At 42.7% G+C, this 24,829-nt stretch overlaps 1 protein-coding gene across 2 annotated transcripts in view; it reads right to left on the bottom strand.

Moving 5' to 3' along the window:
• Positions 1–22,572, bottom strand: part of COL24A1 (collagen type XXIV alpha 1 chain) — a 227,094-nt gene extending 204,522 nt beyond the window's left edge. For both annotated transcript variants that reach the window (XM_075832949.1, XM_075832950.1), the window contains exon 1: positions 22,315–22,572. In XM_075832949.1, the coding sequence (XP_075689064.1) occupies positions 22,315–22,370 (56 nt within the window). In that variant the 5' untranslated portion in view covers positions 22,371–22,572. The remainder of the gene's footprint in view (positions 1–22,314) is intronic.
• Positions 22,573–24,829: the final 2,257 nt, after the last annotated feature.

Genomic DNA, 24,829 nt, shown 5'->3' on the forward strand with positions numbered 1-24,829 from the left:
CCATACCCCAAACTGTAAAACCCAGTTGTCAAACTTTTCATGCATTTCTAGGAGGAAGAACAGGGGAACGGCACAATGCAGAGTTCTAAGAAAATATTCTCCAGAATTGTGATTATTTTTGGGGAGGCGGGGGGAGTAAGTGTAGAGCTGACAGGTCCGTTTTTAAAGGGTAACTAAACTTTCAGAAGACTTCTGATGTAGACATCTAGGAAAAGATGCTGCAGAATTGTTATTTTATGGAGAATACAAGTATTTACTAAAACAGACATGTTAGGAGAAGTGACAGGTCCTACTCAAGGTGTGTTCGGGTGTGGCATATTTGTCACAGATATTCGGTACGAATTTACAGTACAATGTTAGTGAATTAGCGCATATTTCCACTGCATATTTGAGAACGTGCTGAGAATTTTCAAATCCACAGTATGCCTATTATTTCATGCATTTGCTGCAGATATTCGTCATAGACTTTACCCTTCGCAATGCAAAGGGTGAATCCCCTGCACCAATCAGGTCTATTGAATTAATCCCAGAATAAAGGAATTTTTTTGTATTTTAAAGATTTTGTTCTTCCAACAGATCCTGATTTTTAGCAATATAATACATTGAATGTATGAATCACCATGATGGTTTATAGCAGTTTATAACAGGTTGGAAATCATTGGTTTATTAAATACTAAAGCAGTAATTTCCATAATTAAAACATTGATAATAAAAGAGTGATATTCCTAATCCGACATTCCTTGACCCTTAACAGATTATGAAATAAATATAAAACCTTATAAACATGACCTTATCAAGCTCCGTGCTTGAATGGATCCATAATAAGTCGCCAAAAGCCATATTGTATTGCTGTTTTTTAAGAAAGGTTTAAAATACTTACACACCTTAGGCTGGGAACTGTAATTGGCGAAAATTAATGAGTGACGCATTGCAACTCAAGATATCTCAATTTTCCTTACCATAGCTGGCAGAGTAATGGAGAGTCACTGGCCAGAATTTTACAGGCTATGAATATTGCTCCCTATAGATGACTTTCTGGTATGTACATATGACCAATAATGATGTCAGCTCAAGTATGAACCAACATGTTAATAATGTTTGTTCAAGCCTAACAGACGAACCCCTGGGGATCTGCAAGATGAGGTTTTCCATGCTCTCCATAGGTTCATATCCACCGTCAACGGGGAAAACCGCCATTTGCTGCCATTAACACCTTGCACACATCTACCAGTTTGCAGATCTGTAGTGTGAACAAAGTCGCTCAGTACATAGCGCACTGATCAGCCGATAAACGGGGAGACGCTCATTCATCGGCTGATCGCATCTTTTATGCAGCAATAAATTTTATTGTTGTTGGCGAGATGCAAATGCCAAACATAACCAATCATTGCTCCTTGTGAAAGTAGCAAATGAGCGCCGATCAACGAGCTGTCTCGTTGATCAGCGCTTGTTGATCGACCAATTTTGGCCAGTGTAAAAGGACCTTTAGCTCATGGTCAAGTGCTTTGACTACCGGTGCGTTATGTACACTAGCCACTCTATAGGGATATTGTATTATTATTTTTTTCACTGCAGAATCACACTCCAAAATATAGGCTAGCCTGCAGAATGGGATATGCTTTGCAGGTTTGCCACGAACTTTGCCTCTGCTTTGTATATAACATATTTTGCCTTACACAATTGCCTAGACCATGGGTTTGTTATGTACACTAGTCACAATAAAGGAGCAGGTCTTGTTTGTCAAGATGTAGGGCTCCCAAAGATGATTTTTGTTTTCTTTGTTTTATTAGCTGTGGATCCATCCCATTAGCTAAGCAAACATAGACATAGATCGCTAGATGTCCCACCAACACCAATGCTGGTCCTCTGAACTCTCCTGACCTTTTCTAATTGAAGGATGGTCTTCATCATAAGCTTGTTTACCACGAGCGTATTTTAGTCTGTATTATGTTCATATTTATAAAGGTATGTATTGTTGAGCCAATGTTAGAGAACTGTCACCTCTCCTGACATGTCTATTTTAATAAATAGTTGTATTCCCCATCAAATAACAATACTGGGAGAAATTTTCTGCATTGTGAGGTTCCTCTGTTATTCCTCCTAGATATTTATGAATAAATTGACAACTGGGTGTTACCATTTCCCTTATCAAAGGGGTGTGATTCTACTAGGCTTGCACGATGCATAGAAATATTGATACTATTTTGATGCACCCTCAAACGGTTCAATACCGTGGATTCATGGATTTCGATACTAAGCCGTGCGGCCGCACAGCTTCGTGTTGTAATACATGAATGTGGTCACTGGCATGATTTGATGTCGCTGAACTAAGGAGTAGCGGCGCCGGCCCAGAAGGCAGAGAACATGGCGGGCGCACCGCACAGCGCCTGTCATGTTCTCTCTCTGCAGTGCCCACCGCATCACATCATTCTGATGGCGTGTGCACAAGTATTACACAAGTATTAGCCCCGTTCTAATGGCGGAGATCAGAGAAACCTTTGATCTCAGCCGCTATTCCCTACCTACCTACATACACATATATATATATATATATATGCCAGTACATTAAAGTTAAAACAAATACAAATGTAAAAGTAATTAAAAAATAATTTAAATATATATTTTTTTTACAATAAACATTATTAAAATAAGTCCCACTCCCAATACATAAAATATTATACATATTTGGTATCGTCGCGAGCGTAAGAACCTGCACAAAAAACTTATAGCGTTGTTTATGATGATCGATGTATGCTGTAAAAAAAAAGAAGAAAAACTGCTATTTTTCTGCATTTTCTCCCAAATTTTTTTTTATATAATTTGAGCGTTAATGTAAATGTATCAAAAAACAAAGTCTCATACAGCTACGTCTAGCAAAAAATTGGTCACTTCACTCCCCAAAAAATGGAATAAAAAGAGATCAAAAAGTCGCATGTACCTAAAAATGGTACCGATCGAAACTGCAGTTTGTTACGCCAAAAACAAGTCCTCGCACGGCTTTCTTGATGAAAAAAAACACCGTTATGGCTCCTAGAATATGGCAACACAAAAATTAAATGATTTTTAATAAAACATATTTTATTGTGCAAACGCCATCAGAGATAATATAAAAACTATAAACATATGGTATCGCCGTAATCGTATCGCCACGCAGAATAAATTTAATGTCATTTATAGAGCATGGTAAACTCTGTAAAAAAAATTAGTAGAATTGCTGTTTTTTAGTCACCACGCCTCTTAAAAATAAAACAAAAACTGATCAAAAAGTTACATGCACCCCATGAAAACTGCAATGAATTCCTCAAGGGGTCTAGTTTCCAAAATATGTTCACTTTTGGGGGGTTTCCACTGTTTTGGAACCACAAGACCTCTTCAAACCGGACATGGTGCCTAATAAAAAGGAGGCCTCAAATCCACTAGGTGCTCCTTTGCTTCGGAGGCCGGTGTTTCAGTCCATTACTACACTAGGGCCACATGTGGGATATTTCTCAAAACTGGGGGAATCTGGGCAATAAGTACGGAGTTGCGTTTCTCGGGTAAAACCTGTTTTACAGAAAAGGAATTAAAAGGATTTTCTGACAAAAAAATGAAATATGTAAATTTCACCTCTACTTTGCTTTAAATTCCTGTGAAACACCTAAAGGGTTAATAAACTTTCTAAATGCTGTTTTGAATACGTTGAAGGGCCTAGTTTCTAAAATGGGGTGTTTGATAGGGGTTTCTAATATATAAGCCCCTCAAAGCCACTTCAGAACTGAACTGGAACTTTAAAAACAAGGAGTCTTTTTCTTATACCACACCCCGATGTACCGCATGGCCGTGTCCAGGATTCGTTATGAGGCAATACCCCTAGATGACCCCAGTTTTGACCGTTTGTATAAACGGAGACCCCTATTAGACCGTTTTAGTGCCCGGTTTTCCGAAGCATATACCCCCGAGAAGTGTATTTCTATTGAGGAGTCCTTGGGACATTTTAAAGGGAGGCTTCAATTCCGCCAGTACCTGCCGAGTAAGAGGGCAAGGTATGGCGTGAAGATGTATAAGCTGTGCGAGGGTGCATCAGGGTATATTTAGAAATTTAGGCTATATGAAGGGAAGGACACCAGTATTCAGCCCCCAGAATGCCCCCCTTACTGGGAATTAACGCAAACATTTTGTGGGATTTGGTGCACCCACTGCTGGACCAGGTTTACCACTTCTACCTGGATAATTTTCATACCAGCGTCCCACTCTTCAAGGTCCTCACTTCCAGAAGAACTGCGGCATGCGGCACTGCTAGAAGAAATCTGAGAGGCCTCCCTAAGACACTGCTTGGGCAAACACTCAGAAGGGATGAGAGGAGGGCACATTCTAGCAGCAACATATTGTGTGTCACGTACAAGGACAAGAGAGATGCCACACCAGTACCCATGTACCTGTACAAGGTACCAGTACAGAGACCCCCAAACCAGACTGCATCCTGGACTACAATAGGTACATGGGAGGGGTGGACTTGTCAGATCAAGTCCTGAAGCCTTACAGCGCCATGCATTGTGGTATAAGAAGCTGGCCGGGCACATCATACAGATGGCATTGTACAATACGTACATGCTACATAGATGTACAGGCCAGACGGGAACTTTCCTGGAATTTCAAGAGGTGGTTATCATGAACCTAATCTATAGGGACCAGGAAGGGGGGGCACCCAGTACTTTTGGAAGCGAGGCCACACGCATCATACCAGGGCAACACTTTCCAGGAGAAGTTCCCCAAACTGGCAAGAAGGGAAAAAATCAAAAGAGGTGCAAAGTCTGCTATAAGAGGGGGATAAGGTAAGACACAATATATCAATGTGACACGTGTCCCGAAAAACCAGGGCTCTGTATGAAAGTGTTTTAAAATTTATCATACATCCCTTGATTTTCAATCTACCCCAGTTTTTCTTACCCTGATGCAGTCCGCGCAGCTTATCCCCCTCATCTTTCCCTTCTGAGCCCTGCTGTGTGCCCAGGCAGCTATTAACAACCACATGTAGGGTATTGCCGTACCCGGGAGAGCCCACATTACAGTTTATGGGATGTATGTCTCCGGTGGCGCATGCTGGGCACAATATATCGGACACTGAAATGGCATATATGTATAGAAAATGGCAAATCTCACTCTGCACAATCTGCTGCGCATTATCTTTTACACAATATGGGTTCAAAATGCTCACTACACCTCTAGATTAATGTCTTAAGGGGTGTAGTTTTTAAAACGGGGTCACTTCTAGGGGGTTTCAACTGTACTGGTACCTCAGGGGCTTCTGCATACACAACTTAGCACCAGAAAATCCCCAGTAGGCCAAATGGTGGTCCTTTCCTTCTGAACCCTCCCATGGGCCCAAACGGCAGTTTATCACCACAAATAGGGTATTGCCGCACTCAGGACAAATTGGGCAACAAAATGGGGTATTTTATTCCTTTTGAAAATAAGACATTTTGAGCCAAAACGACATCTTATTGGAAAAAATTACATTTTCTTTAATTCACAGTCCAATTCAAATAAATTCTGTGAAAAAACTGTGGGGTCTAAACGGTCACAACACCCATAAATTAATTCCTTGAGGGGTGTAGTTTCCAAAATGGGGTCACTTCTGGTGGGTTTCCATTGCTTTGATACCTCTGGGGCTCTGCAAATGCGACATGGCACCGAAAACCAATCCAGCAAAATCTTGACTCCAAAGTACACATAGCGCTCCTTTCATTCTGAGACCTCCCATGGGCCCAAATGGCAGTTTATCACCACAAATGGCGTATTGCCGCACTCAGGACAAACTGGGCAACAAAATGGGGTATTGCCGCACTCAGGACAAATTGGGCAACAAAATGGGGCATTTTGTTCCCTGTGAAAATCAGACATTTTGATCAAAAGTGACATCTTATTGGAAAAAATTTCATTTTTTTTATTTCACAGCTCAATTCAAATATGCGTTGTGAAAAAATTGTGTGGTCAAAATGGTAACAACAACCATAAATGAATTCCTTGAGGGGTGCAGTTTTCCACTTTTGGGGGATTCCTACTTTTTTGGCACCTCAACACCTCTTCAAAACTGGCATGCGGCCTAAAATATATTCTAATAAAAAAAGAAGCCACAAAATGCACTAGGTGCTTCTTTGGTTCTGGGACTTGTGTTTTAGTCCACGAGCGCAGTAGGGCCACATGTGGGACATTTCTAATAACTGCAGAATCTGAACAATACATATTTAGTAGTGTTTCTCTGGTAAAACCTTCTGTTACAGAAAAAAAATTGAATAAACTTGAAATTCAGCAAGAAAAATGAAATTTGCAAACTTCACCTCTACTTTGCTTTAATTCCTGTGAAATGCCTAAAGGGTTAAAAAACCTTTCTAAATGCTGTTTTGAATACTTTGAGGGGTCTAGTTTTTAAAACGGTGTGTTTTATCAGGGTTTCTAATACATAGGCCCCTCAAAGCCACTTCAGAACTGAACAGCTACCTTAAAAAAAAGGCTTTTGAAATTTTCTTTAAAATATGAGAAATTGCTGTTTATGTTCTAAGCCTTGTTATGTCCAAGAAAAATAAAAGAATGTTCAAAAAAAAATGCCAATCTAAAGTAGACTTATGGGAAATGTGAACTAGTAACTATTTTGGGTGGTATAATCATCCGTTTTACGAGCAGATGCATTTCAATTCCGAAAAATTCTCTTTTTTCTAAATTTTCTCTAAATTTTGCAATTTTTCACAAATAAACACTGAATATATCGATCACATTTTACCACTAATATAAAGCCCAATGTCTCACGAGAAAACAATCTCAGAATCGCTTGGATAGGTTTAAAGAGGCTCTGTCACCAGATTTTGCAACCCCTATCTGCTATTGCAGCAGATCGGCGCTGCAATCTAGATTACAGTAACGTTTTTATTTAAAAAAAACGAGCATTTTTGGCCAAGTTATGACCATTTTTGTAGTTATGCAAATGAGGCTTGCAAAAGTCCAAGTGGGTGTGTTTAAAAGTAAAAGTCCAAGTGGGCGTGTATTAGGTGCGTACATCGGGGCGTTTTTAATACTTTCACTAGCTGGGCGCTCTGATGAGAAGTAACATCCTCTTCTCTTCAGAACGCCCAGCTTGTGACAGTGCAGATCTGTGACGTCACTCACAGGTCCTGCATCGTGACGGCCACATCGGCACCAGAGGCTACAGTTGATTCTGCAGCAGCATCAGCGTTTGCAGGTAAGTCGATCTTACCTGCAAACGCTGATGCTGCTGCAGAATCAACTGTAGCCTCTGGTGCCGATGTGGCCGTCACGATGCAGGACCTGTGAGTGACGTCACAGATCTGCACTGTCAGAAGCTGGGCGTTCTGAAGAGAAGAGGATGTTACTTCTCTTCACAGCGCCCAGCTAGTAAAAGTATTAAAAACGCCCCGATGTACGCACCTAATACACGCCCACTTGGACTTTTACTTTTAAACACACCCACTTGGACTTTTGCAAGCCTCATTTGCATAATTACAAAAATGGTCATAACTTGGCCAAAAATGCTAGTTTTTTAAAAATAAAAACGTTACTGTAATCTACATTGCAGCGCCGATCTGCTGCAATAGCAGATAGGGGTTGCAAAATCTGGTGACAGAGCCTCTTTAAGCATTCCGACGTTATTACCACATGAAGTGAAATATGTCAGATTTGAAAAGGCCCAAACTAGGCTGCATCCTTAAGGGGTTAAAAAATGTAATAAGTTATGACCGCGGGATGCAAAGAAGAAAAAAAATATTTTGTTTTCTGTCCTCTAGGCCAAAATTGTCCGTAATTTTAAGGGGTCAACCCAATGGTGCCATTATATGAGGGAAATGATGGGGTCACTTATTAATGTGAGGCACATGGTGTGATAGACTTTGAACCTCCATGTACCTCACACATTTTCCCAAGTCGCTTGGGACCTACACCGATCAACAGAATGAAACTCTGAGGCCCCTTCATTGTCCATCCACAGCGCCATACTTACTAGTGTGGCCTTGAAGGGTACTACGTCTCGGCCCATTCAAGTGAACAGGACTGAGCGAGGACGAGTTGTAGTAATAATAAATCTTTATTTATATAACGCCAACATATTCCGCAGCACTTTACAATTTAGACGGAACATGTATAGACAATATCAGACATTACATAGTGACAAAGCTGATTTACAATTCAGACAGGAGGATTGAGGACCCTGCCAGGGGCGTAACTAGGAAAGCCTGGGCCCCATAGCAATCTTTTGACTGGAGCCCCCCCCTCCCCTGGGTGTCACACAACCCCCCCCTTGTAGATAGTGCCTTTTTTACAGCCCCCCTGTAGATAACGCCATACAGCGCCCCCCCCCCTGTAGATAACGCCATACAGCCCCCCCTGTAGACTGTATGGCGTTATCTACAGGGGGGACTGTGTGGCGTTATCTACAGAGGGGGACTGTGTGGCGTTATCTACAGAGGGGGACTGTGTGGCGTTATCTACAGAGGGGGACTGTGTGGCGTTATCTACAGAGGGGGACTGTGTGGCGTTATCTACAGAGGGGGACTGTGTGGCGTTATCTACAGAGGGGGACTGTGTGGCGTTATCTACAGAGGGGGACTGTGTGGCGTTATCTACAGAGGGGGACTGTGTGGCGTTATCTACAGAGGGGGACTGTGTGGCGTTATCTACAGAGGGGGACTGTGTGGCGTTATCTACAGAGGGGGACTGTGTGGCGTTATCTACAGAGGGGGACTGTGTGGCGTTATCTACAGAGGGGGACTGTGTGGCGTTATCTACAGAGGGGGACTGTGTGGCGTTATCTACAGAGGGGGACTGTGTGGCGTTATCTACAGAGGGGGACTGTGTGGCGTTATCTACAGAGGGGGACTGTGTGGCGTTATCTACAGAGGGGGACTGTGTGGCGTTATCTACAGAGGGGGACTGTGTGGCGTTATCTACAGAGGGGGACTGTGTGGCGTTATCTACAGAGGGGGACTGTGTGGCGTTATCTACAGAGGGGGACTGTGTGGCGTTATCTACAGAGGGGGACTGTGTGGCGTTATCTACAGAGGGGGACTGTGTGGCGTTATCTACAGAGGGGGACTGTGTGGCGTTATCTACAGGGGGGACTGTGTGGCGTTATCTACAGCGGGGACTGTGTGGCGTTATCTACAGGGGGGACTGTGTGGCGTTATCTACAGGGGGGACTGTGTGGCGTTATCTACAGGGGGGACTGTGTGGCGTTATCTACAGGGGGGACTGTGTGGCGTTATCTACAGGGGGGACTGTGTGGCGTTATCTACAGGGGGGACTGTGTGGCGTTATCTACAGAGGGGGACTGTGTGGCGTTATCTACAGAGGGGGACTGTGTGGCGTTATCTACAGAGGGGGCTGTATGGCGCTAACGCCATACAGCCCCCACTGTAGAGAACGCCATACAGCCCCCCTGTAGATAACGCCACACAGTCCCCCCTGAAGATAACGCCATACAGCCCCCCCTGCAGGGAACGCCATACAGCCCCCCCTGTAGGGAACACCATACAGCCCCCCCCCCCAAAAAAAATGCGACCTATAGTGTGTCCTACAAATAACATGCACGTACGATACGTGTGATCGCTGGCAGCGATAGGGAGAACGGGGGACTGAAAGTCCCCCAAGTTCTCCATGACTAACCTCTGACTTCCGGCGTCTGTGTCGGCAGCTCAATAAAAATGAAAGGAGCGCTGGTCACGCATGCGCACAAGCGCGACCGGCGCTCCATTCATTTCTACGGAGCTGCCGACACAGACCCCGGCAGTCCGAGGTTTGTCATGGAGAACTTCAGGGGACTTTCAGTCCCCCGTTCTCCCTATCACTGCCAGCGATCGCACATGTATCCCCTATCCTGTGGATAGGGGATACATGTCTTTTGTTTAATGGCAGAGCGGGGAGATACCTCCCTGCTCTGTCGTAGTGTTCAGTGGCGTCCCGCTGTAGCAGCCGTAGCGGCTGCTAGCGGATCCTGCGGCCACAGTGGGGGCCCGTGGGGGCCCGTGCCGGCGGGCGACACGGGCCCCCTCATGCCGCGGGCACCGTAGCAGTCTCTACGGCTGCTACGGCAGTAGTTATGCCACTGGACCCTGCTCGCAAGAGTTTACAATCTATGAGGAAATAAGGGAGACACAAAGTGTAACAGTGTTTGTTCAGTACAATGGTCCAGCCATCTTTTATACACATGGGGCAGCACACATAAAGCTGCATGAGCGGGTCACCTGCCAGTATCTGTGTATGACGGACATGAAATGAAGTACGGTGCAAGGAGTGTTACGGAATCTTATTCGGATTACTAATGGTGCCAAGGAAAGGAGTCAGATTGGGGAATGTTATAGGACTGTCTAAAAAGATGTGTTTTCAGGGCACGTTTAAAACGGTGGATGTTGGGAAGTAATCTGATTGTCTGTGGTAGCGGGTTCCAGAGGATGGGTGCAGCACGAGAAAAATCCCGGAGGTGGGAGTGGGAGGTTCGGATTATGGAGGATTTTAATCTAAGGTCATTGGCAGAACGTAGAGCGCATGTAGGCTGGTAGACCGAGATGAGGGAGGAGATGTAAGGAGGTGCAGCACTGTGGAGAGCTTTGTGGGTGAGAGTAATAAGACTGGCAGAGGGTAGAGGCATTGGTGTAGCGGTTGGTCATAAAGATCAGTAAGAAAAGGGCTGATTCAGGAGATGTTTTTGAGGTGAAAATGACAGGAGCGTGAAAGTGATTGAATGTGAGGAGTAAAGGTAAGATCGGAGTCAAAACGAACCCCCGGGACAGCGGGCGTGCTGCCTAGGAGTTATGATAGTGCCACACACTGAGGTGGAGACATCAGGTTTAGGGAGGTTAGTAGGTGGTGGGAACACAAGGAGCTCAGTTTTAGAAAGATTCGTTTCAGATAGAGAAAGGACATGATGTTAGATACAGCGGACAGACAATCACTGGTGTTTTGTAGTAGAGCAGGGGCGATGTCAAGGGAAGAGGCATATAATTGGGTGTCATCAGCGTGGAGATGGTGCTGGATGCCAAATCTGCTGATAGTTTGTCCAATAGGCGCTGTGTAGAGAGAAAAGAGGAGCGGACCTAGGACTGATCCCTGAGGAACCCCGATAGCAAGAGGAAGAGGAGAAGAAGCAGAACGAGCAAATTACACACTGATCGAGCAGTCAGAGTACCATGCACAGTCACACAGCGCTGTACCTGGATTAACAATGAGTGAGCGATCTGCCATTCAGTTGATTCTTGGTGGTCTGACCGCCCCCCCCCCCCCATGATCATACATTGATGGCCTATCCAAAGGAAAAGCCCTTTACCGCTATCTCTATCCCATACAAATTTTTCATTTTTTTAATCGTGGTTATACTTTCCCTATAAGAATGTATGCTTGCGGAAGCATTCCCCTTGTAAAAAGAGGGGCAATAAAAGGGGATAAACTGCAACAATTTAACAGTAATCTATTGTGGGCATGAGCGGACGTAAAATAACAAGACAATGCCACAAATGTCTGTATGATTCCTCCATATACAACGCGCCATCAAGCTCCAGTAAGGCTGCTGAGGCTCCTTAGAAGTTGTACAGTTTTATTACAGCTAAGTGCATATTCCTCGTTGAATTCTATTTCTAGAAGCAATGGAACATTTCCCAGTGTCACTCTCTGATCTCGAAAGCTAATGAAACACATACACATAATGATTTAATTACTCTCTGCCGTCTGCTGGTTACATATATTGTGCTCAATGTATAGCTCTTCTCTCTCTCTTTCTCCATTGCTGGTATTTAATGAAATACACACGCTGATGAGAAACCAATGGGTTCCCACCAGGAACTTCAATACAAACTGCAAAAAAGACCTGGCAGATGAGCTGCATGTTCCAACCACAAACTTTCATGTAGCTGAAGGATTGTGGTGCCAAACACAGGGAGACACTCCAATTTGCTGAAATCAGATGGAACAAATTAAATAGCCTAGAAAGCGAAGATGAGATCGTATTTGATTCACAAGAGGTTGGTGTGAAACCAAGAACTGGTACCAGTACTAATGAATCCCTGCTCAGATAGGCAGAGCTGTATGTTCACCGAGACTCCACGGAGGCGTAAAGATTCCTTCCCTACTACGGAGCTGTAGACACTCCATGTGCCTCCATATGGTGCATACCACACTGTATTGCGGAGGTATTGTCCCCTGGTAACAAATACGCTATTGAGGCACAGTATGGCTACATTGACTTATACAGGTGCCTTATTATGGCTCCATACAAGCAAGGGCTCGATATGCAATGACTGGCCCAAGTGTGTAGCCCAACTCAGGAGGCAAGACAATCAATGACTGCAAGCAATGTCAATTTCTTCCTATAGATTCCAGCTGTGGCTGAGACATGTTTTGATCGTAGCCGCATGCCCAATCGTCTACTGTCTGCAGGTTAGAAAGAAGAAGCAGGGAGCAGATGGAAGAAAGTAATACAAGACTGCAGGATCAGACTACACACAGGGTTTGTTTGTAGTCTGTAACCATGGAGACACTTAGAGCTGTATAGGTGCTGTAGACACAAAACCGTAGGAGAATTTTAATCAAGACTACTTGCAAAGTTGCTTCATTTATTACTTTAGATACAATATATTATACAATTCTGGACTACTTATAGCCATATTGAAAAATCTCTTTGCAATCACACCATTTTTACTTCTTAATGAAATGTGAAGGACTCTTGAGATGTCGAACTAAAAATTTCAGAAATATATCTCACTAAGAATGACCAGCATGAGTGCGAGGACAGGGTTTTTTTGCACTAAGTTGATAATGAATCATCTTTGTGTATGGATAGGACCTACCTAGATTAAATATTGCAAAATATTATAATCATATGTGTCAGACAGAATTGTATCTTTGTGCTATACATATAAGAGGCTACAACTGAACAGACTCTGCCCTCTTCCTCCTTGCCTGAGCGTTGTTGTGTCTGCCCATGTTCGTTATTGCAAATCGTCCCTTAGTTGTGTCCTGTGTTCCGTATCCAGTAATTGTGTGTTCCAGTGCGAAGTATATTGACATGTCATAGTGACATGTCGGAAAGGTTTTGATTGATGGGGTTCTGAGCACTGAGACCCACAGCGATCACTTAAACAAAGCGGCAGAAGCACTCAGGTGAGCACTGTGCCGGTTCATTTCAATCAGCTTTCCTGGAAAGCCAAGCAGGCGGTGTATGGTCTCATAGACTTTCTATTGAGCGCGTACACCAATAAAAAAAAAAAAAAAACAGAGTAAAGCCGATCAGAAACGAAGAGTCACAGTGCTCCATGGTGGTCTCAGTGCTCGGAACCCACCAATCAAAACTTCTGACATCACTATGACATGTCAAAAGATTTTTTAAACGTTTAGTTACACTTTTAAGGAGCTGTCTGATATTCACAGGATATACCATAAATGTCTAACAGATGCAGGTCCCACCACAGGAAACTGCACTTATCTCGAGAATGGTGGTTCCCCGACGCTGCTTGGTGAGACGGCGTGTCCAGGCAGAGAATCAGTAAAGAGGTGATTGCGATTTTGGAAATAGTGGAGCTCACTGAGCTACCCTGTTTCCGCAACTCCCATACAAGTGAATGTCAGTTACGGAAATAGTGTAGCACAGCAAGCTCGGCTGTTTCCAGAATCTCGACCACCTCTCCAATGATTCCCCACTTGGAAGCAGCAGCCAGCGTCCGTCTCACCAGACGGGGTCATGGGACCCCTGTTCTCAAGATAGGTACAGGTCCTGCATACATCAAACATTTATCCCATATTATGTGGACATGCCATAAATTTCTGTCATAAACCCCTTAGACATTAAACTCAGCTTACTAGGAAAGACTACAAACATCCCAAGCAAGTAAAATCATCAGTAGTACACAAAGGCCATAAACATATACTATATGGACTGTATGTAGTGAACATATGTGGAAGTCAGCGACAGGAATGAAGAAGAGCAAGATCAAAGGTGCAAGTGATTTACAGCTGGACAATTACATCAAACAAACCTGGTGTTCTCTGCCTGGGTCATATCAATGGCGGATCAGAGCCGATTAACAGATAAACACTATCGGAAAGCATTTGTCCAGCACTTAGTGGGAATGCAGAACTAATGTTGTAGTAGACCGTCACCGAGCAGAGAACATATTGTGAATTGTAGCAAGCATGTGCTAAACCAATACAGGACATACAACAATTGCATAAATTATCAGCAGTAAAGTTTTAAGATTAATTATTCATTAAAGAACAGAATACCTACGAAATAGACTGGTTATAAGGACATCAGCACACATTCTGGATGATCATCTTTTCCAAATTATCAGATATAATGAGCACAATATTCATGGAAAAAAAAACTTCTGAGGTCATAGCCAAGTTTAGAATTACTCCACAGGTTAATACTAGTTGCTATAATCGATTTTCAGGATTGTTGCTGCTGCTCACTTGATACTGCCGGCTGTGTACACTTTCGAAATAGTTATTTATTTTTTAAAATAACAATATCAATCAGCGTGTTTTGTGCAACTTTCTAAATACATTTTATTAAAAAATATTTTTACTTTTTGAGATATAGTTGCTTTGTGTCCTGTATACAGAGCAGCTGTATCTAGCTCAGAAACCTGTATCCGCCAGGTCAGAGGAACTGACGGGTCCAGTGACAGACTAGCAAGATCGAGCTGTTAACAATCATCTCTAAGTTCATAACATAGACTCACAGGACCCGAAGATACTGAACCCGTCAGTGTCGCTGACCAGACGGATACAGGTTTCAGCGCACGATACAGCTGCTCTGTATACAGGACACAAAGCAGCTGTATCTCAAAAAGTAAAAATAATGTTTAATAAAAAGTAATTAGAAAGTTGCACAAAACACATTGATTAATATTTTTATTTGAAAAAAACAAAACTATTTCAAAAGGTGATCGTCTTTAAAGTTCATTCCACCTTTTAACAATAAGTTATTTTTAGGTCCAACATTCTGTTCTGATTCAGTTCTTAATATATATATTTACAGTGTTTGAAACGCCATTTTTTTGATAGGGAGCTCCAAATTCCCTGCTTAGCCATTTAGAGGACTGATAAAATTCTGCCACCATTAGGGGAGCTGTCAACTGTTCATACATAAAATCAATAATAACAACGTACACAGTAAGATCCTGAGCTCCCCCTGGTGGTGGCTGCAGGCAGACACATTTTTATCTTTCACTCTACATCTCTGCAGGGGTTTATATTTAACTGCTACAAAGATATGCTAAGAAATCGATCAGCACAGGATGTTGGATCTAAAAAAAACGACACGGTGTTAAAAGAGAGACATTCACTTTAAGGCATCTGTTACTGCTAAACTAAATAAATTGTACTATACTGTATGTACTCATTTACAACAACATAATATATCGGTAGGAATATTTTTGCAAAAATACAGAACCCGTGAAAGATTTCTTAAGGGTTTCTATAATTAGGCCTCTAATGGCGGATCTCTGTGAGGAGAACTATTGATTGGTTACATGATGCATTTCTATAAGGATGCGGATTAAATAAGATACATGGTGTATATATTACTATAGATGTATCTGGACAAGTCATATGTAAAGAAGCAATGCACATCCCCCATGCTGCCTTTATCCACTGCCCCCTTCAAACATGTGATTTCTATACTTGTGAGTCATACAGCACCAGGTTGAATAATGAATCACCCCATGACCAGCACATCTCTGCTACATATGGATGACTACGTTAAAATGTATGACCAATCACATAAAAGCAGGCCTTCAAAGAGAACCAAAAGTTCTCAAAAATAATGAGACAAATACCTTTAAACTAAAAGCGGTTGCCTGTTTTAGTTTAGACAATCTTTTTTTGTCAAAAGGGACCCCCCGATGCTAAATGGATGACAGTTTCAGCTGGCAGTAAAGTGAACTTGGCAGTAAAGTGTTTCATTTCCCTGCGGCGCCGCCTCAGGCAAAATGAAGCATTACACAGTACTCATTACACTGAACCATCTGTATAATGCACGGAACGGCTGGGTCCTCCAGAGCAAGAGATGCTCTGCGCAGCTGCTCTCCATAGTGGCCAATAGATGGGGGTCCTAAAAGGAGAACCTGCTCTATTAAAGAGGTTGTAGAGGATTTTAAAAATATGGCTGATTTTTTCCACAAACAGCGCCACACCTATCCATAGGTTATGTGTAGTATTGCAGCTCAGCTCCATCGAAGTGAATGGAGTTAAGCTGCAATACCAGACACAACCTATGGACAGGTGTGGTGCTGTTTTTGGAAGAAATCAGCTATGTTTTTCTATTCCTGCACAAACATTTTATATCGGAGTTCTCTAAAATACTTGAAAATGTGTTTTCTAAACCACATCCTATTAAAATAGCAATTACTGTGGTGCCACTCACAGGTTGCAAAATGGAACTACACTTCAACAATTAAACCATTTACAAATCAATGCATGAATTTTGATTGGACATTCCAACAAAAATTCGTATGAATATTATATCATGTAATTGATATACATAGAGACTACAGGATCCCATATTTAGGTGAATGTATGAGTGGGTTATACAACAGGTGAAGAACATATACAGTACATACGATGATGTTCAGCATCCACCTGATGTGTGGTCCTGACTTTATGTATCTGCCGGAATGTTGTTTACCACCGCCAGACGACTACTCTTGAGTAATGAGTTATTCTTACAGAGGACCTGTCACCTTTCCGGATATGTCTGTTTTACTAAATACTTGTATTCCCCATAATATAACAATTCTGGAACCTGTTTTAGAACTCTGTCTTGTGCTATTCCTCTGTTATTCCTCCTAGAAATTTATGAGTAAACTGACGATTGTTGGGGATCCAATTAGTGCTCAGTCTCAGACTGTTGAGACACCTACCTCTAACAAAGCGAATGTTAAAACCGAGTTGTCAATTTATTTATACATTTCCAGGAGGAATAACAGAGGAACGGTCCAGTGCAGAATTCTAAAAAAAATATGTTCCATTGTTTTCTCATTAGGAATACATGTATTCACTAAAACCAAAATGTCAGAACAGCTGAAAGGTTCTGATTAAAGCGACACCAAGTCTACCTTCCCAATGCGAGCAATGCAGTCGATTGTTCCCGGTTATCAGTCATTTAAGGCTAGGGTGAGACGGACTCTGGTGTTCTTTAATTGAATACCTAATAGGAAGTGCAGAAATATTCCTGCCCCTATGATCACTTCTGTATCTCACACAGAGCACAAGTAGTAAACTATGGAGAATAGAGAGACGTGTCGTTTTTAATACTGCGATTCTTTATCATGTTCATAGACTTGGAGAGAATACAATTTGCTGCAGCAGCAGCGACAGTCTGACAGCGTATGGACTGAATCTTTCCACCCAGTTTTTTTCAGTACCTAAGACAGCTGCCTATTCACCACACCATTCATTTCAGAGCGGTCTTCATGCCCAGATCCTTGCTGCCATATACATCCCTGCTCAACATCAGCTGCTATTGACCCATAATTCAAAATCACTGGGGTCCATTAATGTAGACAGACCTGTATTATCTTCAATAAATGATCAGTATTGATGCTGGACAGTGCTCACCCCCACCACTCCCGAGAGTTTGTCAAGTTTCAGACCCACTTGTGCGGGAGAGCAGGAGAGTGTACGTGTAATGTCTCTCTATTGAAATGAATGGGCAGTACGGATACTACTGAGAGTTCCTGGATTCAGGCCCCATGCACATGACTGTATATTTCATCCGTAGTTACAGACCGTAATTACAAACCCATTCATTTCTATTGGCCACGGACACCTTTCAGTATTTTTACGGATGGGTGTCCGTGCTGAAAAAGTGATAGAACCTGTCCTATTCCTGTCTGTAATTACGGCACGTACTCTCCCATAGAAGCCTATGGGCGCTTCCATAAATACGGACGGCTACGCATCCATAAACCATCCGTATTTACGGAAGCGTTGCTATGCAACATGTTGGTGACATAATTTGCAGCCTCTTTTTTTTTACGGATCCGTATATACTGATCAAATACGATGCAATACAGACCGTATAGCGGACAGCATTTCGGGATAGATGAAAATACGGTTGTGTGCATGGGGCCTCACACATAGCTTTCTGACGCGTTTTCGGTGGCATTTTTATTTATTTTTTGGCCCAAAAACGATGTGGCCAGATGATACTTCAAAGTCTATAGTACAATATAAGAACGCCTACATACACAGAATATTGGCTAGTGGCGTTTTTGGGTTCGGTGTTTTTTTTAAAAACACCGGAGGCTCTACGTATGGCGTTTTCTCTGGTGTTTTTGCCATAGGCTTCTCTATTGGACTATAATGAGAGAAAAATGCAAGTTTAAAATGTTGGATAATAAAAAAAAAGCTAGTAAAAAACACAATGAAAAATGCATGATTAATTGATCAATGTTTTATAACCTATCCTATGCATTTCTAAATGAGTCTACTCAGGTGACCCTTCATGGTGTATGCAATTGACTGGAAGGGGAGGCTACCGTTATTAGCACATGCCAACGATCGTCGTCCCCGCGCTTACCAGGATATCGGAGATGCTGTTTAGGGTCGTCAGACATTACGGCTGAGGTGTGATTGCAATCGCATTAAAAAGCCGCATCTGAAAACCACATGCGTTTTTTGCTTTGATTTGGTCTGTTTTTCAATGCAATTGCGGTAAAAATGCAACCGCATAAAAAAAAAAAGGATTTAAATTGTTGCCATTTTGGGAAGATGAAAACTGGACAGGAACACAGGAACTGAACTACAGCAAGATCGTTCAGGAGGGCACCAGGTATGTTAACTATTCATTTGCAATGTGTAGTCAAATTTTCACTTTTGACTGTAGGCTCGCTTTAAGGGGTCTGTCCATGAGGGGGTCTGTTCATTTAGGGGTCTGTCATCGTATGAGATCCTTTTAAAAGTTGCATTCCTACAGTATAATTCCTTTAGCTCTAGATTATAAGCCCTATCGGCCAGGGTTCAATCGTCTTTAAAGGAGTTTTCCCATCTTGGACATTTATGGCATATCCACAGGATATGCCATAAAAGTCCGATAGATGCTGGTTTTACCTCTGGGACCCGAACCTGTCTCTAGAACAGGGCCCCCTAAACCCCGTTCTAGCTTACTCTGCTCTGCTGTCTCCCGGGTACTTCCTGGTTAGGTGGTCAGGAGTTGCAGAAACAGCCGAGCTCACTGAGCTACGATGTTTCCTTAACTCCCATAGAAGTGAATGGGAGTTACGGGAACAGCGTAGCTCAGCGAGCCATGGATATGCCATAAATGTCCAAGATGGGAAAACCCCTTTAATTCCATTGTTAATAGACCTTTTTTCAATATTTGTTTTATAATGGTAATATTTTGTCTACATACAATATAATGCTTCCCCGGATTGTAAAGCTGCGCTTTATTAAAAAAAACAACAACATTATGAACAGAATTTAAAGAGGACGTGTCGCCTCTCCTGGCATGTCTATTTTAGTAAATACTTGTATTCCTCATGAAATAACAGTTCTGGTACATATTTCCTTATGTTGTGTCGTTCCTCGGTTATTACTCCTAGTAGTTTATGAATAAATTGACAACTGGGTGTTACCGGTTGGGGGTGTGTCCCTACACAGTCTGACACTGTCCAATCAGTGCTGACAGAGTGAGACTGTGTAAGGACACACATATTGACAAGGGGAATGGTAACACCCAGTTGTCAATTTTGTCATTTATTTCTAGGGAGAATAACAGAGGAATGGCACAAGGCAGATTTCTAAGAAAATATGCTCCAGCATTGTTATTTCATGGGGAATAGAAGTATTTACTAGAAATGACATGTCAGAAGGGGTGACAGATCCTCTTTAAGAACAAGGGACCACAATGAACAAAAAAGGCTAGAGTGAATTGTTTAGAGATCCACAGTAACTGCCTGTCACGTGAAAAGGTTATTTACGGCTTAGTTTCAGTGCCTGCTTTATTACACATGCCAAGGAGCATCCGGAGTGCAGCGCAACCAGGAATCTGGAATGTGTTTCATCTGAGAGAAGCCGCTAGAGGTGATTTAAGGAATTGTTCCTATTTTACAGAACAATAAATATTCAGGATATTAGAAGCTTTGTCAACTTTTTATCATATAGGTTCAATCTTTAGTATTGCACATTCTTCCTACTACAGGATGATCATTGTATAATTTCAAGTCGAATTTCAATTCCAGGCAATGTCCCTTTCAGCGGGTCCAGATGACAGATTATTTATTGCCAACCTGTAATCTACGTCTTACTGCCAGATTTGCAAGGTGACATGAGGAATAATTTCCTGAAAACTCCATGCTATTATCAGATCACTACCTCGGTTAAAGGGAACAGTTACAATAATAACATTATAGTAGGGAATTGCTATGTATGAACTTCAGACTGCCATAATACATCCACATCCGGACCCCCCCCATGGTTGTACCAAAGTGAACTTAGATCGCCATAGTGCCCATTGGTTCGGCAGAACCACGGTAGGTGTCTGGGTGTTGCAGCCGTAATACGGACCCTAATATGCATACATATATGGAAGTCTGAGATGGGTCTAGCAGAACGGGAACTGTTGCTTTTACACTTGGAGGTAGCGGTCAGCCACTACTTCATATATACCCTCCAAAAACTCGGCAAAGACTTGCAAAATTTGAATGAAACTTTTCTGCCATTATTAGCAACTTGAACTGCTTCTATGGATGCAAATACCACAGTTGCTGCTATTACATGCGTTTTTCCCCCGATTTTTTTTAGTTCATTTTTTTTTAAATCAATTTAGAAAAAAAATTCCACAAATATGGCAATGCTGCAGACAACTACACGGCTCGGCCTCTGTGAAAGTTTTTTTTTTTTTCTAAATTCCATTTACTTCAATGTAACATCTGGCTGCAGCAGTAAAAAAAAGAAAAACCATATGGAGCCAGACCGCACTCAGATGCAAAGTGTGGACGGGCCCTGACATAAGACGTTATTTATAACAACGCAAAATATCTCTCAAATATCCTAAAAATCTCCTCGCGGTTTATCAATAGGCCAGTCAGTATCCCCGTGCATGTTGAGAGCCTGTGTAATGTGACTCCTGGTTATACATTTAGGATCTGAGAAGCCTTCAGTGGCTGCAGCCTGAGTTCCTCTCACAACAAGTTCATACAAATATGTGAAGGATGGCGTCTCCCAAACTGCTAACATATGGGGGAGATCAACTAGCAGCCCACTAGACCAGCTAGTGTCATTCCTGTCACAAATAGACCGGCTAAGAATGGCTGTCAGTGACATCCCCTGGAAATAGATTTTACACAGAGCTCTGATCCCGAAGCCGGATTCCATTTTTGTCCCAAATTGTTTCATACCCCTCTATTTTCATACATACTTTCAACTCCAGTGCAGCCCTCAGGGGGCGAGGGGGAATGTATTTATGCTGTCATGTAGCTGACGGTTCCTTACAGTGTATACACAGGTCACTATACAAACAAACTCATCTCCTGTCATCGACTTAAAATATTTGCATTATTTAAGAAGTTGTCGGGCAAACTCTCCAAAGTTACAAGTCAATGCACGTGATGTAGTCGTAAGCCTTCAATGACCCAATGGACGGCCATTGTCCATCCTAAATATAGTCCTACCTACAGTCCATTGAGTTGAACAACCTGTGTGACTCATTGCAAGTCACAGCCGGATTCAGTAGGAGGGTGCACAACAAAATTGCAGGCTGGCGCAGCTTTAGGGGAAGCCCTGAACATAGCAAAACATGACATATATTCTAAAATCCCAAAACATGAAATTCTTATTTCTGTTGGACAGTAGATTGTAAGCTCTGCTGGGGAGTGTGTTCTCTGTACAGTGCTGTAGAATATGTTGGTACTATATAACATAACATAGTAGTAATAATAAATCAAATATTGACTAAACATAAAATAACAATGAAACTAATACAAAACATAGAGAACCTTGTTTGTAATCGCTTACAATCTAAAGGAAGGGAAACAAGAGCAGATCTGGTAACATGTGAGTCACAAGGGCTTGCAATTCATTCCTCCGAGCAGAACCCCGGCATTCAATGCTTCCTAGAGAAGTGGCTACTGAAAGCAACCAAGAGGCTTCCAACTCAATCAGAATTGTAGCCAAAGGGTTTAATGTTCTCTATACATACTGAGGCCCAAAGGCTTGCAATCTATTTTGCAGCCAGTGACTAGCAGTACAGTAAGAGGGTCTGCAATTTGGGTTTCTTCTATGAACAAGATCTGCCAGGCATAGCAATAAGTGTACCCATGCCCTCCCCTGGTGACTTACGTTTTTGCTATGGGAGAGATGTATCCACTCCTTGTCCTTTGAGCTCCTAAATGCATTTGTCTGCATTTGTCCACACAGCTGAGATCTAATCGAAATCAGAAGCCAAGTGGGAGATGAAGGTAGTTGCATCCACACCTTGGCATGGCTTGCAGGATCCAGGGACTGGCACCCATCAGTGGCACATTGCACCTGGTCCTGCTGCTTGTGCTCCAAGTTTGGGACAAGTTGCAGAACTCTTTGGGCCAGCTGGGCTCTGCAGTCAGCAGAACTGCAGCTCGTTCAGTGTTCAGGGCAGATTGTCTGTGAGTGCAGGAGAATCCTGCCTGGTGGTGTTAGATTTCAGCACAGTGATTTCTGATGACATCAGCAGCTGCTGTATAGTGTATGGGGCTGTGTGAGTATATTTGTCACTAGTGGAAGCTCCTCCTATTCATCACATACTGTAATCTTTTTTTTTCTTTTTGGACCACTGATTTGCCAGCATTACAACCAGATAAACTCAGGACAGGAAGTAGCTCAGTGCAATATGAGCCCAGATGCAGAATCAAGGAGAAAAACACAGCTACTGTGCTGCAACATTGTATCTACGCAGATTTACAAGATGCCATGTCTATAGATTGGATGCTGATCGCATGTTGTCAGTCTACAGCAGTGGTCTCCAACCTGGGGATCTCCAGAGGTTGCAAAACTACAAATCCCAGCATGCCCTGAAAACTTTAGACTGTCAGTACATGCAGGGAGTTGTCGTTTTGCGACCTCTGGAGATGCCCAGGTTGGAGATCACTGGTGTAGACGGTTTGACGTCATTTGATCAGCATCCTCTAACTAATCTATAGACATGGCATCATTGGAAGTCTACACTATGACTATGTAAATGGGATTTTACACTGGGCGATTATTGGGCAGACAAGCGTTCATAGGACGCTGGTTGACGATAATTGATCTGTGTAAACAGGGCAGCGATCAGCAGATGAACGAGCAAACGCTCGTTCAAAATATTATCGTTGTCGGCAGGACATCTTGGTGTGTAAACAGGGAGACGCGCTGCTGACATGATAATAACGTATGGCGACGAGCGATCGGAGTAACGACTGCTCGTCCCCTTCCATACCTCCTTCTGACGGGAGCAAAGGAGCACTGATCAAACTCGTTGGGGCCTGTGAGATGGCATTCATTACTATAAGTAAAATCAAGAAATCACCAGTGGATGGAGAACCCATTTATACAGCAGTTAAATACATTTATAAAAACAAAAAGTATAACCGAAGGACTTATATTCTTCATTTTTCTAATAAATGCTCATTTTTTAATTTTCGGTGGCCATACATGCTTATTCAGCCGACAGCTATTCCTCCTGACTCCCGCATACATGTGCACACTCGGCCGACCGTGCACGTGTATTCAATGTGGAGAGGGGAATAAGCCGCTGCTGGACCCCTCTGGCAGCCGTTTTTTCTCCTGTGGGAAAAAAGAATCGGGCATGTTAAAATTCAACATGACTGACCCTTCTTTCTCCCAACATCTGCCGTCGGGAGAAAGTCAAGACACCTCCTTACACATCAGGTAAGTCCTCCAGTCCCACCAAAATCGGTGGGCTCGGCCGACTGTCATCTGATGTGTATCGGCATCTCTATGCAGGCCATAGACATGAAGTTTCTGTCTGCGGATTGTAAGTGCAATCTCAAGTCTATGGGGATAAACCAACTATCCTCTGCCGGGTAAAACAGGGGTTGAACAGGTTGGATTCCCCCCATCCTCCCAAGGTAAGTGGTGTCAGAAATAATCTCCCTCCCTCTATAGAAAAAACATGCCTCATAGCTGAGCTGAATCTGCATGGTAATAGTGACATTGAACAATATGTTGGCCAACTACTATCTTACTTCTATGGTAACCTTAAATCTTGGCTGGAACTCGAAAACTGACCATAGACCTGTCATAACTAACTAACCAAATGATTTACAGCCTTGTTCTCCTACTCCAAAAGAAAACACGTTTAATAAGTCGCCGCCATGCGCACCTGAAGCTGCTTATACTGTAAGATACAATAGGATCAGATGGGTCAAAATGTAATCCGTGTCTCCCCATGGCGGTGATCACAGATGTGAGGTTGTTGATGAGTCCCAATGAAATTGGGCAGTTGCACACTCAAAAATGTATGTGACCAACTGAACGGTTCTTGCCATTTTTTTCCCAAAGTATTGTAAAGAGATTATAATTTTAATTTATCTTGCCATGACAGGAATGTAAACACATAGAATCTACATTTGGCATCCTGCATCGGTGAACCAGGAACTTCACATCAATCCCCCGTGATGATTGATGACCTTGATATTTCTGCTTTGCTGTTCCCCTCCTCACATCATGTGAATGGCTCTGCTACATGTAATCCTGTCTTCAGTAAGAAAATCATAAAACTGGACACTTCACTGCCTGCCAGCAGAACAGGAGACTCTCCCAATTCTATTTGGGTCCTTCAGTAAACTAGCACATATAGGTAACCGGCCGGTCAGCAGGC

Source organism: Rhinoderma darwinii, chromosome 7 (assembly GCF_050947455.1).
Source record: "Rhinoderma darwinii isolate aRhiDar2 chromosome 7, aRhiDar2.hap1, whole genome shotgun sequence".
Classification (NCBI taxonomy): domain Eukaryota; kingdom Metazoa; phylum Chordata; class Amphibia; order Anura; family Rhinodermatidae; genus Rhinoderma; species Rhinoderma darwinii.